The sequence below is a fragment of the Dama dama genome, chromosome 5, assembly GCF_033118175.1.
Source record: "Dama dama isolate Ldn47 chromosome 5, ASM3311817v1, whole genome shotgun sequence".
NCBI classification, from domain to species: domain Eukaryota; kingdom Metazoa; phylum Chordata; class Mammalia; order Artiodactyla; family Cervidae; genus Dama; species Dama dama.
This window is the reverse complement of record NC_083685.1, coordinates 36,070,936-36,087,158: the sequence shown is the minus strand read 5'-3', so window position 1 is coordinate 36,087,158 and position 16,223 is coordinate 36,070,936. Positions and strand designations below refer to the sequence as shown.

Here is a 16,223-nt window from a genome sequence, read left to right as displayed (position 1 = left end):
TGGCTACCCACTCCAGTATTCTTGCCTAGAGAATTTCATGGACAGAGGAGTCTGGTGGGCTACATCCATGGGGTCACTTAAGAGTTGGATACAACTGAGTGACTAACACTGCCTTATTCATAAAGTACTACTTGTGATTTTTTAAACCACAAATCATACTATATATCCTTTTAGTTCAAAGAGACCTACATAATATAGGTCATTAAACAACTCCTATTACAAAGGCACAATTACTTTCAAAAATAAATCTAGACTGAATTCTCATTTTATAATTGCTAAATCTTGTTTGTATCACTAAAAAAAAAAAAAAAAAGAATTTTGTAAGTTTTTTGGAGGGTGGGGAGTATGTTGGGATACCCGTAATAGAAAAGATAGAAAATCTAAGATCCTGAAAGATAGTACTTGGCCTAAATACTGGACTTTGTGTGCGTGTGTTAATGATCTTATTTAGTTAAAAATATGCAATGACTTGAGAGGATTGTTCTGGCCTAATTCTTGAAAAATTTAATATCTTTAGCCTTCAAGCCTAGTGCTTTAGTGCCAAGTACCTGTTTGTCCCTATTTTCAAGACTTTTTAAAGCAGCAGCAAGTTTATTCCCACAGGTATGATGAGTTCCTGTCTTTATCAGGGTCACAAAGGGAGACCTGGAAATCGTTTATGTTATTATTCCTTATGAATGTCATTCTCTATGGCAAGGGTCCCCAACCTCGGGTCAGATCAGCCAGGGCATTAGATGAGCAATAAAGTGCACAATAGATGTAATGTGCTTGAATCATCCGGAAACCATCCCCTCCACCCTGGGGGAAAAATTGCCTCCCACAAAACAGGTCCCTGGTGCCAAAAAGTTTCGTGATGGCTGCTCTGCGGAACAAGAACTCTTGTTCTAAAGGGTTTCTGCTCGCTGGGTTCTAGCAGCCCTTATTGGGTGCAGGTGTAAACTTCAGGCTAGTCTTAGCATCTGACCTGGCTGTCCTCAGGCCACAGATCTGCCGTGTTTGTGACCTGTACTCCAGAAATGGCGCGATATGTGGGAAGAAGCAATACGCCCTAATATTCAACAGCTGGGGTTTTGTTGTTTTTGCTGCTGCTGACTAGGTCAATGGAGGAGAGCCCGTCACTGAGGCGCAAGACGGCGATGCGGGAGAAGGGCCGGCGCCAAGCCGTCCGGGGACCGGCCTTCATGTTCAACGACCGGGGTACCAGCCTCACTGCAGAGGAGGAGCGCTTCCTCGACGCGGCCGAGTATGGCAACATCCCCGTGGTGCGCAAGATGCTGGAGGAGTCCAAGACGCTGAACGTCAACTGCGTGGACTACATGGGCCAGAACGCGCTGCAGCTGGCCGTGGGCAATGAGCACCTGGAGGTGACCGAGCTGCTGCTCAAGAAGGAGAACTTGGCACGCATCGGCGACGCCCTGCTGCTCGCAATCAGCAAGGGCTACGTGCGCATCGTGGAGGCCATCCTCAACCACCCCGGGTTCGCGGCCAGCAAGCGCCTAACCCTGAGCCCCTGCGAGCAGGAGCTGCAGGACGACGACTTTTACGCCTACGACGAGGACGGCACACGCTTCTCCCCGGACATCACCCCCATCATCCTGGCGGCGCACTGCCAGAAGTACGAGGTGGTGCATATGCTGCTGATGAAGGGCGCCAGGATCGAGCGGCCGCACGACTATTTCTGCAAGTGCGGGGACTGCACGGAGAAGCAGAGGCACGACTCTTTCAGCCACTCGCGCTCACGGATCAATGCCTACAAGGGGCTGGCCAGCCCAGCTTATCTGTCCCTGTCTAGCGAGGACCCTGTGCTCACTGCCCTGGAGCTCAGCAACGAGCTGGCCAAGCTGGCCAACATAGAGAAGGAGTTCAAGGTAAGCTGTGCGCTCCACCGCGGCTGCTCCGCGCCCTCTTCCACTTCCCGGCGAGGCGCCTTCTGCAGTATGCCCTCAAATCAGTTTAGTCCAGTGCATCTAAAATCTCAAGGGATCGGGAGCGTCGTTCAGAAATGATCTGATGATTTTTCTCTTCTCAGCCTGGTGCTGTTATAAATTTGTTTCAGGGGTGGGGATATACTGGATCAGAGAGCTGTAATGATGGTGCGGCTCTGTGTTCTGGTTAGGTGTTAAGTAGTACACGAGACTTCTCTTTTGTCGAAGGAGGGATTTGGTTATGGTCTTCCTTCCCAGTTCTTCCTCTTTTGTAGTTAGTTGTATGGTGGCCCCCAATATAAAAATAGTTTTGTATGCACTGTTGATTGGCCAAACATTTGTATATCCCTTTAGTTAAAAGTCAGAAGACTAGTATACAATTTTAAATGAATGACTAAAATCATTTTATTTATGATAAAAGTGGCTGCAACTGAAATCCACGATTGAAATCCACAATATTCAGAATGGTGACCTGTGGACATCAGGTCAACCCAGAAATGTAAAGAAAGAAAAGTGGTTTGCTTTAGTAGATTTTTTTATGAGTGAACTTTTCTCTGGTCATCATCTCCAGTCAACAGTATTATTTATTTTTATTAACAACTATACATTAATAGTGGAACATTGTTTAATTGTTACATTTTCCTATGCATTTCAGATGGTTCTGCTAGTAAATCTAGGGCAGAAGGAGACTTTGTAGATCTGGTGAAAGTCAGACTGTTTTCTAGCAGCTCTTGATTCCCGTTATCCACCAAAGAGGATGATTCTAGGCATCAGTTCCTTGAATTATTTTTTGGATGCTGAGTTAATCTTTTTTTTTAGTGTTGTGGTGTCAGATCACAGAAAAAGCGAATATTCTGTTTTTTAGGTTTTATTGCAGTTTTTCGTACTTATTGAGAGACACACAAATGCAACGAGCAATATAAGTCAAGTTAACTGTTGAAAGAAAATTGTAGGAAATTTTTTGGGGGGTTTTCCCTTCCATATATACCAGATTTCCTCAACATCCATCAACACTCATCTTGTGCTGGTGGAGATCTAGTCTTAGTATGATTTTATTTGTTATTCCATTAAATTCTTTCTAATATGAAGGCTGTGCATATTTATTGTAAAAATTTGGAAAATGTGGGAAAATACAGAGAAGAAAATAAGTATCACCTATATCTATCTACTCCGTTTGAAAAGATTCCTTATGTGGTATTTGAAAAGATTTATTTCCTTGTACCTAAAATGAATTATTATTTTATTTTTATTTTTTTTACAGAGCTAAGGTAGAGAAAATTCCTAACTTCAAATTCTGAATAGAAGTGCATTCAGATAAAAGCCTAAATGTCACTTTATTTCATCATAGTAATAAAAAGTATGGGCTTCCCTGGTGGCTCAGATGGTAAAGAATTCGCTTGAAACACAGGAGACCCGGCTTTGATCCCTGGGTGAGGAAGATCCCCTGGAGAAGGGGATAGCTACCCACTCCGGTATTCTTGCCTGGAGAATCCCATGATTAGAGGAGGCTGATGGGCTACAGCCCATGTGGTTGCAAACAGTCAGACAGGACTAAGTAACTAACACTTTCATTTTTCATAAAAAGTATAATTCTAAATTTATTATTTTACTATTCCAAGGGTCACTCAAAGCTTGTTTTTATGCACTTTGCTTGGTATGTACTGAAAGTCTATATAAGAAATTCTGCAAATATTTTCCTAGATTATGTTTTAATAATTAACAGAAGATGGTGACATACATAGGTAATTCTGCCCAGAGAAGTAGTCTCAGTGAAGTAATGTTAAGAAAATTTGTTATTCATAGTTCTCCCCTTGATGCTACTAAACCCATATTGATAATACATGGAATCTCCTTTACCCTGACATAAAGAGTCACCCCTGATAACCTTTCAAAGATGAGAAATGATTACAAATGAGGAGGCAAAAAGAGGAGAAAACACAACTGAGTTTAAGAAGGCATCCATAAAGCTGCCAGCTATCTAAGGGTATGCAAAACTCATTGAAATCTCACGGTTCCTTTTTTCTGAATTATATGGAAGGTGTTTTTGTAGTGTAACCATTTCAAAGGCAAAATACAGACAGTTCTTTGTAAGTTATGGTCTCCTAGGGCTACAGGTCTCTCTCTCCTGACTAAATGTTTCTTTTCTTTCCCATACTCACTTGTTCTTGTTATCCTTTTCTTATTTTGTTATCCTTTTCTTTTCTTATCTGTCTGCTTTTCACCACTTTGCCTTCTCATCCCACGCTCATGTCCATCTGTCAGGACTTTAGACAGAAAAAATAGTGCTTTCAGCACTGACCCGGAGACTGCCTCCCCTGAAAGGGCAGGAAGTAAAGCTTATTTCTGAGTCAGGGTCACTTAATCTGCCCTATTCCATGGTGTTTATTATATTCTTTGCATAAAGACTTTGAACTTAAAGTGCTAGCCTTGAAATAAAAAAAAATAACACGTTCCCTAGTGAAAAAGACATGATTTTTTTTTCCATTTCAAATGCATAAGAGTATTCATCTTATCAGTGGCCTGTAAGACCCAGTATCTCATCCCTCAGACTGCCATCACTTAGGTGCTTCAGCGAAGGTTCTCAGCTATTGTGCAGTCTTCAAAGGTCCTTGAAGAGTACAGGCAGCATGGTGTCAAAAACATATGAAGGTCATTATCCCAAGAGTTGGACATTCTAGGATATAGATTTAGATAGATGAGTGGAGGACAGCTTGGTGACAGGTTATTAAAGAAGTATTTTCAATGTGCAAATGCTGTCTGAAGCTGTTCTGAGAAACGGAGTATTGGAGAGGCTAAGCTCCATGTCTCATCTTCCAAATGTCAGTGGCGAGGAAGCTAGCCATTTATTAAGCTGAAATTTCCTAATTCTGAATCAAAGATGCACTTTAAAAAAAGGCATTGTGCTTTCCCTGTGCCTCAGATTTTCCTTTTGTAAAGTAGAAAAACAATTTCAAGTTATATCACAGTAGGACAGTAAGGAAGAAGAAAATGAATGTAGTCCAAAAGCAAGGTAGCATTTGATAGCAGGAAAATACTCTAGGAATCATCCGCCTATACAGACCTCTCATTTTACAAGTGAGAAAACAAAGACAATAGCCAACGTACCATCTGCTAAGCCTGGGTTTGGGTGCCTTGAGTCCCAGGTCTAGCTCTTCTATGTAATATGCTGTACCTGGTAATGTAGAAGCAATTCTGTAGTTGACGTGGACCAAGCCCACTCAAAGCATTTAATCCTCATAGCAGCAGTACTTTGCTGCGCTGTGCTGAGTCGCTCAGTCATGTCTGACTCTTTGTGACCCCGTGGACTGTAGCCCGCCAGGCTCCTCTGTCCATGGGATTTCTTAGGCAAGAATACTGGAGCGGGTTGCCATGCCCTGCTCTAGCGGATCTAACCCACCCAGGGATTGAACCCAGGTCTCCCACACTGCAGGCAGAGTCTTTCCCTGAGCCACTAGAGAAGCCTAACAGCAATAATAGACAGGCTTATTCTCATCAGAGAGTTCTCACCTTCTCTAAGGTCACACAGCTAGGAAGTGGTGGAACCAGTATTCAAATCCATGAAGTCTGGTTTCAGATTTATCCTTTTAACCACTACACTGTCCTGCCTCTTTTATTATTAGGGAGAGGATCTGACAGGAGCAAACCTGCTTGGTGTTGAATTTCAGTTTTCCTGTTAAGAATTAAAAGCGATTAAACCATGAACATTAAAAACCTCCTGAAACCTGCAGACAGGTTGTGACGAGGCCCAGGCTTCATTGTTCTTCCTCTGGCTTGAGCAGGCCTTCCAGGTTTTGAGTTTCTGCTCTGTACAGTGGGCTGCAGACCCATCTGGGAAATTTGTGGAGGACCATGGTAATGGAAAAGTCACACAAGAAAGATAACCAAGCAAAACTAAATTTAGAGAAAATCATTAGAAAATTTGGACCAGATGAACGGTCTGAGTTGTGAAGTAGTGAGAGACAGGACCTCATGGTAGAACTGATGGAGTCAGCTGCCAGAGTTCCCTGGGAGCTCTGCATATATTGGCGAAATGGTATTCTGTAAGCCCAATAGAAGAAATCGCCATTACCTCCATCTCAGATTATTTTCTGTACTTGGATAGCAGATTTCTTCTAGGAGGAAATGATTAAATTGTTACAAAAACAAAGTGTTGTCCTTGCAACTTACTTATTTGTTTTTTGCTTCCTGACTGATCTTTTAGTGGATGTGAAAAAGAAACACAAAGCTTTCTTTAATATCAGATAATTTACAGGTTATAATTTTAAAGATAATGAGTTAGTATTTGGGTATTACTGCAGAAGTGGTTTCTATGTTTTATTTGAGAAGAGAAAAGTCTTTTTTTACTTCTGATCAATGGAGAATCGGCCACCCTGTGTCGTATCAAATCTTATAGAACAGTCTGAACTGACGAGTAACAGGAGGAAATTTCATTTAAAAAATGTACTAAGAGGGGAGCTTTATATGGAAACAGACATGGATTTAATACTTCTTCTGGATGCTATAATAAAATATTTCATTAGTCTTTCAGGAATGGAAGGCAGATGGATATTTAACTGACACTCTGCATAGAAACCAGAGATTGAACATTTTATTAATTTTATCAGTTGCATGGTACCAAACTTGAATGGAAACCAAAGACTGAAGTTTTTATTCATTTTATTTGTTCCCTTATGAGGGGAAAAGGATTAACTGCAACTCTTCTTTATCTGAATTTCTGATATCTGAAATGGAAACTATTCTAGTCTGTGTAGGCTTTAAACAGTCTTTCCTCTTCTTGTTTATTTTAGTTGGTGCAGTAATTTTTGCACATCAAATCAAGTTAATTATTTAAGGGGAAAAATGGAAATTTTTCATGTTGTATGAAGATGATTTAAATATTTTAAGTATGATATTTGGAAACTGAGAAATTCTGCCATCCCAAATGTTACCCAGTTATTAGACATGTACAGTATCTCAGGACATGTTGAAATGAGGAATTCTATTTTCCTCAAGTGAACCAAACTAGATTATCATCTGATAATATTATCATTATTATTATTAATTCTCCTGATTTTAGTGAAAGTTGTAGAAGTGGACCTGGGGGTTGCAGAAGGAAGACATTTTCCTGAGAGATGGTCATTAACACCTGGATTGGAACCAATGGGCTGGAAATAGAGCTCCATTCAGAAGGTAGCAGGGAATGCTGACAAATGCCTTCTACCAGTCCATGGCACTACATAAATATGCTAATGAAATTAAAGATTCACAGATTATTTTTAGCAAGGTGTCAGTTCCAGTGGCCTGAAAAATTTTCTCTCAGGTATTGATATTCTGCAACCCTTGAGAATTCAATTATATATAATCAGACATTTCTCTCCTTCTGGTTCTACAGGACATGATAATGTGCCCTTCAGACAAACAAGAAAAAAATACCCTCTGTGTTGGTTCCTGTCCTCCTCTTTGCTTTCACTGTAAACCGTCATTCTCAAACACAAGTGTGTGTCAGAAACACTGGGAGAGTGTGTTAACACATTGCTGCCCCTCATCATCAGTTTCTAATCAGGATGTCTTGGGTGGAGTCTGAGAATTTATGTTTCTAACACATGTCCAGGTGCTACTGAGGCTGCTGGCCTGAGGACTACAGTTTGAAAAGCGCTGTCTCCAATAAGGCAATGGATAGTAAACCAGACAGGTTATATTCATGTATAGTCAGTTTTCTATGTCAGATCACCACTTAAGGAATTTTCATCATAGAAATGGCTTTGTTTTGGCTTTAAGAAAACTACTGTTTATCTGTACAAGAGAGACGCAATTTGGTACTCATTTGATACTTTGGCCTTTCAGCATTAAGCATTTATCCAGTCTTTCTTCATGAAAACCGGTTACTTACTTGCACACCATTTTCAGAACTGTCTTATATGTATTAGGTCCTGGTTAAGGAGGGAGGTGGAAGCAAATCCAGCTGGTATCTAACTCAACAAACCTTGCATCTACCTGGGGGCTAAAACTTCCTGCCCAGAGTTAGGTAGACTTTTTCTAATTTACAAAACCCCTGAACACTTTCCACTGAACTAAAGCACATTCTCTGCATTAAACTCTAGCCATCTTGTTCTTAGAATGACTATCGGAAGCTCTCTATGCAATGCAAAGACTTCGTGGTGGGGGTGCTGGATCTTTGCAGAGACTCAGAAGAGGTAGAAGCCATTCTGAATGGAGACCTGGAATCGGCAGATCCTCTGGAGATGCATCGGCACAAAGCTTCACTGAGTCGGGTCAAACTTGCCATTAAGTATGAAGTCAAAAAGGTGAGTGGCCTACTTTCATCCAGCTCCATATTGAAATAAACATGTAATATCAACTATGCCGTAATCCCAGGAGAGGTTTTTAAATAATAAAAACAGATATTATTGACAAAGAAATTTTTTCCTTTATTAAATAGATTAAATGGTATCATGGTGAAGTTTTGAGTCAAGTACCTAGCTGCAATCTTTTCCACTTTTTATCCATTGTCGGATCTTGGATAAATCATAAAACTTCTTTAAATTTCATTTTCCTCATATAAAAGGAGAATAATACCTCTTACCTATATCAGGGTTTTGGTGGGATTTCAGTGGATTAAGATATGCAAAAGAACTTTGTAAACTGCTCATAGCAATGTGGTTAATGATAATAAAATCTGTTACTTGTATACATTTTTGTAAGGCACTGTTACATATGTACTCAGGTTAACTCATGTTAACCTTGGGACAGGCGTTTGTTATTATCCATCTCATCTATAAAATAGGTGTTTGGTGATGAGATTTTTATTCTATAAGGGCACTGAGGTTCACCAGACTTAAATGACATGTCTAAGATCATACAGCTATGGAATTTTATGCAGTTGCCAAAAAAATCAAAATTATGATTACTTTTTTACTCTGGGTATTGCAGATAGAACTGTTACATGTATGTATTTGCTACTTGTGTGGGGCTTTAAATAATTCATATCAATTGTAGTTATGTTGTTCCACTTATAATAAAAATCTCAGCTATTCAGAATCTAATCATTTATGCATATTTTACGTAACTTAAATTTTTATACTTTAAATCATGAAAAAGTAAGCTATTGTCAGGAGTAGATCTGGGTTCATGAACTGGTCAATCTGTGTATAGTGGAATCTTCTCTTGTTCCTGCAGTGTGGTGTGGTGTTTAAGAGGGCAGACCCTGGAGCTAACTTGCAAGAGTTCAAGTCCTGACTTGTCTTCTCTGTGAGGCAGGGCAAACCTCTTGATCAATCTAAACCTCGTTCTGCTTATTGGTGGTGGAGACAACTACTATTTCAGTTGTTTTAAGGATTACATGAGCTAATGCAAGTAAAGTAATTAGCACAGGCATAGTGTTAATACCTGGTGATTGCTCAGTAATTATTAGCTAATCACATTTCTGCATTTGAAAATCCATTCTCAGACTGATGACTCTTGAGACTTCCCTGATGGTACAGTGGCTAAAACTTTGTGCTCCCAATTCAGGGGACCCGAGTTCAATCCCTGGTTGTGGAACTAGATCCACAACCTAAACCTGTCACAGTCGAAGTAAATAAATAAGAATGATGATACTTAAGTTCAGTTCTTAGTCATTAAAGACATTTCATGTTTATTGTGCTGGTTTGGTCCTTAGTGGTAGGTTATAGCCAATTTAAACAGAAAAGAATTGAGTAAGAAATATTAGCAGGCACACAGACTCTTTGAGAGGTGGAAGAGCAAGATTATCTAAGCTGTGCTTGCAGAAACCTTGCCCAGAGCCAGGCCCAGAACTAACTTGGTAAGGACGTTTCTATGACCCAAACAGAATAATTCTGCCTCTGCTGCAGAGGGTCAGTTCCCTACCAACAGAAAGGACTTCCTGAGTCCTGCCTGTTGTAAAAGGCTCCTTCTAAATCAGAGGTATGCACACATGCCTCTGACCAGGGGAACCTAGGACAGTGTTTGCACCCTAGCAGCAGGTGAGCATGGGGGAATCTGTGTGTGTGTGTACACACAGTTCTACCACAATGTAAAGAACTTCCACATTGTGGTCTTCACAAAATTATAGTCAGCAATTAATGACAGATCTCCCCTCTACTTAATAAGAAGTGAAATAAGAAGATTCTCATTAAATGTTGTTGTAAAATAACTTCAAGAAATTGTCATTGGCTCAACTGGCCCCTCTCAGAGAAGGCATGCTAGTTGACATTTTGCTGTACTGGAAGAAAAAGATAGCTTTGAATAAGATTGATATTAAACTGTTTTTAGAAAACTAGACATTTATTCACAGACCTTGCAACAGGCATCTCTTGCCTTTAGCTCCTGAGAGGAGAGAATTGATTTCAGTTGTCACTGGTTCTTTGTCATTGCTTTCAACGTGTCATATTAGCAGAGACAGCTCATCTACAGATGTGCTTCTGTTAACCAAACTGTCTTCCAGAGTGAATGTCTTCTTGCATGTTAATTTTAAATGAATTGATGTGTAGGGTTACAATGTATGAGGTGTCAGTTAATAATAAATTTCCTGTCAGTCAACCACCAGAAAACAACAGCAAAATGTATCTGGAACTGAAAGGAGATTTAGGACTTTGCACGTACTTCTGGTTTTGTCTATTTTATGCTATAAAATAAGTATTAGTTAAAATCTTTGATTTGGAATCTTCACCCAATAAATGTATATAAGAAGTTTATTCTGTAATGTCCCCAAAGCCCCAGATCCTCCTTCTTTCTTTCTCTCCAGATCTTCCTTCATTCTTCACTCAACACTCACCCGTCTCCATCTAGCAAGGAGCAAAAATTCTTCCACCCACTTCTGCTACTTCCTTTTCCCATCATCTCCCTTCTAGTCCCCAAGTAAAATAACCTCTTGGGTTGTAATATTCATGAACCCTACAGACTATGGCACTGAAATTGAGCATAGCTACATGCATGGCATTGGGATTTCAACATACTTTGTTGTGAAATTTTTCCCCCTTGTAATTTAATAAACATATTTATTCAAATCAGTCCCTAATTCCACCAAGGAAACCAGTTTTATATAATGTTAAATTATTTCGGTCCCCTAAGAAACTCAAGATGTCTCTTCTGCCATCTTTCCAATATCTGCTTCCAATAGCGATTCTGGGTCTATTGAGTTCTTTCTAAGCTCAGAGTTCCCAGGGCTTAGGTCCTCCCTAGAAATCACTATGAGTTCACCCCAGGCCTTAGAGACTCAATGACAGTTAATCAAGAAAATGAAAACACAAAAGAAATCTGAATTGAAGTCTGAACATGAGTTTAACGTTTATGTGGGAAAAGATTTTTTCAGTATAAAAGCAGTAGAAAAAATAGAAAACAAAAATATAAATTATTTGACCATATGTAACTTAAAACTCTGTACAGCAAAAAGATCATAAAAAGGCGAAGAGCAAACTAGGAGAATTTTTTTCTATACTATAACTTAGAGAGACAGAGGATTGATATTCTTTTTTTTTTTTTTTTTTTTTAAACAGGTCATTCCTTTCCCTTTAAAAAATTATTTATTTATTTTTGGCCACACTGGGTCTTCATTGCTGCACGTAGGCTTTCTCTAGTTGCCACAAGCAGGGGCTACTCTCTAGTTGCGGTGCTCTGGCCTCTCTTTTTGCAGAGCACCAGCTCTGGGATGCGTGAGTTCAATAGTTGTGGCATGTGGGCTGAGTTGCTCTGAGGCATGGGGGATCTTCCCAGACTAAGGACTGAACTCGTGTCCCCTGCATTGGCAGGCAGATTCTTAACCAGTGGACCACCAGGGAAGTCCCAGGAATGATACTCTTGATAACCAAAGTGCACAAGCAAATTTATAGGGAAAATTTCCAGAGGTTTATAGAAAAATAAGCAAAAAGCTTCTATAGGTAGGTAATTCACAGAAAAGAAAATTCAAATGGCTAACAAATGTTTAAAAATTTCAAACCCTCTAGTAATATGAGATGCATATTATCATATAAATACCATCCGCCCTCACTCAAATTATTAAAAAATTAAAAATTATAAAAAATTACAATTCTCAGTGCTTTTAGTGAAATGAGCAATCATACAGTACTGGTGGGGGATGAACAATAAGGCGTTCTCTATGAGGGAGTGGATGTTGAAGGTTATTCATCTCTGAGTTACTTCTGAGGGGTCTCTAAGGTAGATCATACAACTAAAAGATAGTAAATGTTGTTACTATTTGTAGTTACACACATTATTCTACAAAAGAGAATGGAAGAGTGGAGGGTGAAATTTGGTTTTTTGAAAATAAGTACAAGAAAAGTAACTTTTAGGCAAAACCATTCGTCGTTTTCCAATTAGAGTAATGGATTATTTGCTAGCCCCCCCCCCCCCCCCCACCAAAGTCCCGAGCTCTAATTGTGACTGTACCTCTATCCTCTGACTTGTGGATTAATATCAGTCCATACCCACACATAGAAATAACAGGAGTCCTACCTACCTCAGGTGAGCCTTGTGTATTTTAAGGAAGCCTGTGACAAAGATAAAAGATACCAGAACTTGATGGACCATTGAATCTGGAAAACCAAGCTCTTGAGAAAGAGAACTTTCCTGAGTTCTTCCTCCTTCCTCTATTTCCTCCAACTGTGAGATTAGGTTTAACTATAGAAAGATCATCTAGAAAAGAGATATGCAGCCATATAGACACCTGAAATTATCCACTGTATTTGCAGAAAATGTGCAAAGAAAGTCCAGAAGTTGGGCAATGCAACGAAAGAGTGGTAAATCCACTGCAGAGACTTTGGGCTGAATGTACCGGCCAGAGCGGGAATGGGTTCTGCATGTCAGTCAGACCTCTGCCAGGTGTGTGCTCGGCACGGAGCGGTAACAGTGGGTTAGCTCCTGGTAGCAGCATTTTGCACTCAGTAGGTTTGAAATACAGAAAATATGTACAGTAGAAGTTTTCAGGATTTTTAAAATTTTTATATTTTTGAAGCATGATTGATTTACAGTATTGTGCCAGTCTCGACTGTATAGCAGAGTTCTTCACAATTCAAAGAACTTTAAAAAGATGAATGACCTAGTTTCTGTTCACGAGAATATTTGCTTTTAAATATTATAAACTGTGGCTCCAGCAATAAAAACAAAAACAGAGTGTTCCTACCATGTTTCTGTACAACAGCATTCCCGTGAATATAGTTCTTGGAAAAGCTAATTTGGTAAAGAAGACAGTGTAATGTGAATTTTATTTAAGTTGAAATTTATCAGCTGCCCCTATTGGTGGCTCCGTGTATAATCTTATCAGTTATTTGACAGGGAATAAAGGTTGTTCTCTATGCTCCGGTAGTTTTATTCCACTGAAAGACTGAGATTTTTCTTGTATGTCAAGCATTTTCCCTTTAAATCAGAAAACCTCAAATAAGGGTATTATTTCTGTAATGGTTTCAATTTATTGGTCCACTGAAGTTAGGAAACTGCATACAAATTTTATTCAGCTTGCTATGAATGGTCTGGAGGCACAAAGAGATTTTTTAGGAGGTAAAACAGTTTTAAAAGATAAAGGTTACTGCCCTATTTTGAAAGTCATTGAAAACAGCAAAACTCATCTCTTAAGGGGATTAACTTCTTTGTCCTCGTTTACTACTATTATATTGGTTTTATTTTCTTTTAAAAACTGTTCCTTCTGTGCTTGTATTAGGATTTTAAATTGTCACAGGAAACTATCTATTTGTGTTTTCTTTCCGTGGATTAAAAGGAATCAACAGCTGCCATATGGTGCTGTATTATGATCTCAATCACCGGTGTAGAAAACAAGATTATGGTTACCAGGGCTGAGAGCGGGAAGGGATAAATTGGGAGATTGGGACTGACGTATACATTAAATAGATGTCAATAACTAATAAGAAACTGCTGCACAGGGAACTGTACTTTGTACTCTGTAATGGTCTATATGGGAGACGAACCTAAGAAAGGGCTTCCCTGGGGCTCCGTGGTAAAGAATCTGCCTGCTGCAGGAGACATGGGTTCCATTCTTGGTCTGGAAGATCCCCCAGGATGCAGAGCAACTAAGTCTGTGTGCCACAACTCAGGAGCCTGTGTTCTGGAGCCCAGGAGCCACATCTCACGAGCCTGAAGTCCTGGAGCCCGTGCTCCCCAGCAAGAGAAGCCACATCCCATGAGAAACCCATGCATTGCAACTAAAGAGTACCCCTGCTCACCACAACTAGTGGAAAGCCCGCATAGCAACAAAGACCCAGCACAGCCAAAAAATAAATAACTAAATAAAATTATTTTTTGAAAGAATCTAAAAGAAAAAATGGGTATATGTATAACTGATTAACTTTGCTGTATAGCTGAAATGTATGCAGCATTGTAAGTCAACTATACTCCAATAAAATTTTATAAAAAGGTAGAATTAGTACTATGAGATACACCTGAATTAAGCTGAATTTTAAAGTATAACAAATGAAGTACAAACACCATGATTTTTGCTAGCATTTAACATATGTAAAGTGTTTGCATTGTATTGTACAAGTCGCACCAGGTCAAAGGTTGATCTTTACATAAGGCCACGTGTAAAGGATTGATTTCTACCAAGTCTTTAGAGCTTTGTAAACCCTGCACAGTAAAATTAATGCCACAGAGCATTTACAGATTTAAATGTAAAGATTAGCTCAAGGATGGAGAGCAAGAAGAGGAAGCCATGCTACAACGTTAATATTTCTGTACTCAGGAATTTGAAACCTAGGAAAGAAGAGCTGGACACTCACCAAAGGGGAATGTGTCCATCAGTTTCATACGAACACATGTCCAAGTGTCTTTTAACTTCACGTGGATTTTCTGTTTTACAGAAACCTTGACCTATTTAAAAAAAAAAAAGTGCATGTTGACTTCCCAAGTGTAAATCTGGTTTGATGACATTGTATACTCCACCTGTAGATTTCTCTGAATGCACCATCCCATTCCTAAACTGAGCCTGGCTGGAGTCACAGGACTGCCTTTTATTTACATCTATCCCACTTGGGATCATCCAGACCCCAAGACATTTGGACCAACATTCAAAATTAAGACTGTTTTAAATGCTGATTGTTTATCTTGGCAAGTACATGGACTCCAAGTCTCTGTTCTAATAACTTTTTCACATTTATGTAGAGCTTACTGTGTACCCCTAGAGCAGGGACCATTTATGACTTACTGAAACACTGAAGCTCCCTTTTCATCTTCTTGTACCAAATACTGAACACCTGCCTGACATCTATGAAGGGTTTATGACATTGTAAAGAATGAAATGAATTAATGAATGAGACAGGCATTAAAGAACCATGGAGGAGACGAGGATTTTTAACACAGAAGGAGGGGTGAAGCAGGAACATAAGGATCCAGTAGAGTACAGAGCAGAAGTGGAAATTTGGAGAAATTCTCGGCAAGAATCCTAGGAAATTGTTGCACAGACCCCCAGGAAGCCTTTAACTTTGATTATATTTCATCACGAGTTTAAATAATGGCTGCATTGGTCTTGAAATACTGTTTTCAAAAATTAGAACTTTGAAAGAGTGACAGAATCTTGAATTTGGAAAGAAGATCTAATATATGCTTAGAAGGTGGCAATAACCTGTGAGCCTCTGGACCTGGGATGTCTATAACTGAATTGAAAGGAATTTACAAGATAAAATACGCCCCTTTGCATTGAACTCATCAAGCTATAAAAAAAAAAAAAAAAATTGCACCTTATTCTTAGTACTTTCAATCTCCCCAGTCCTACTAGCCTGTGTTAATGGGGAAAAAATTCAGTTAAGAATGTCAGACCTGATATTTGTAAATTCATCCTCACCACCTCTGTCAATGGATTGTCAAGTTTCCCTCTGCACAATGTTGGCAGCTGTCATAGCAAAGTCAATGGATCTCCCAAAGGGCGGGTGCACACTGGGAGAAAGAGTGTGGATTTGGGGAAAATTGTACCTTTCCCGCCCACCCTAGGGGAAGAGGTTTTATTTATCTATTTATTTTTTCTCTTCTTGTTTTAAAGTTAGAACAGCTGATTGGAAACTATACACCACTGAGTGAAGACCTGTTTATTTCCTTGTAGGTATGCTATTGATAAATATCCAAGTAACTAGAAGAATTGCCTAGAGTTACTAAAAAGCATTCAGATAGTTTCCTGGAACTTGATTAGAGTTGAATGCTATGCCTAGGAAGAACTGCAGCTGCTTTCTTTGCATCTCAGAATTTGCAAAAACATTTCACGTTTCACAAGTATTTCCTAAACAGGTTCTTTGTTGTTTATTGCATTTGTATAGAAGATAGTGATTCGTTGATTTTTGTGTTGCTAAGCACTCCTTTTTAAAACTATATCAACACTCATAGTTG

The 16,223-nt window shown here is 39.4% G+C and overlaps 1 protein-coding gene across 2 annotated transcripts in view; it reads left to right on the top strand.

Moving 5' to 3' along the window:
• TRPC3 (transient receptor potential cation channel subfamily C member 3) overlaps positions 1-16,223 on the top strand; it is a 70,933-nt gene that overhangs the window by 20,213 nt on the left and 34,497 nt on the right. For both annotated transcript variants that reach the window (XM_061142285.1, XM_061142284.1), the window contains exons 2-3: positions 1,097-1,868; positions 8,021-8,209. In XM_061142285.1, the coding sequence (XP_060998268.1) occupies positions 1,097-1,868; positions 8,021-8,209 (961 nt within the window). The remainder of the gene's footprint in view (positions 1-1,096; positions 1,869-8,020; positions 8,210-16,223) is intronic.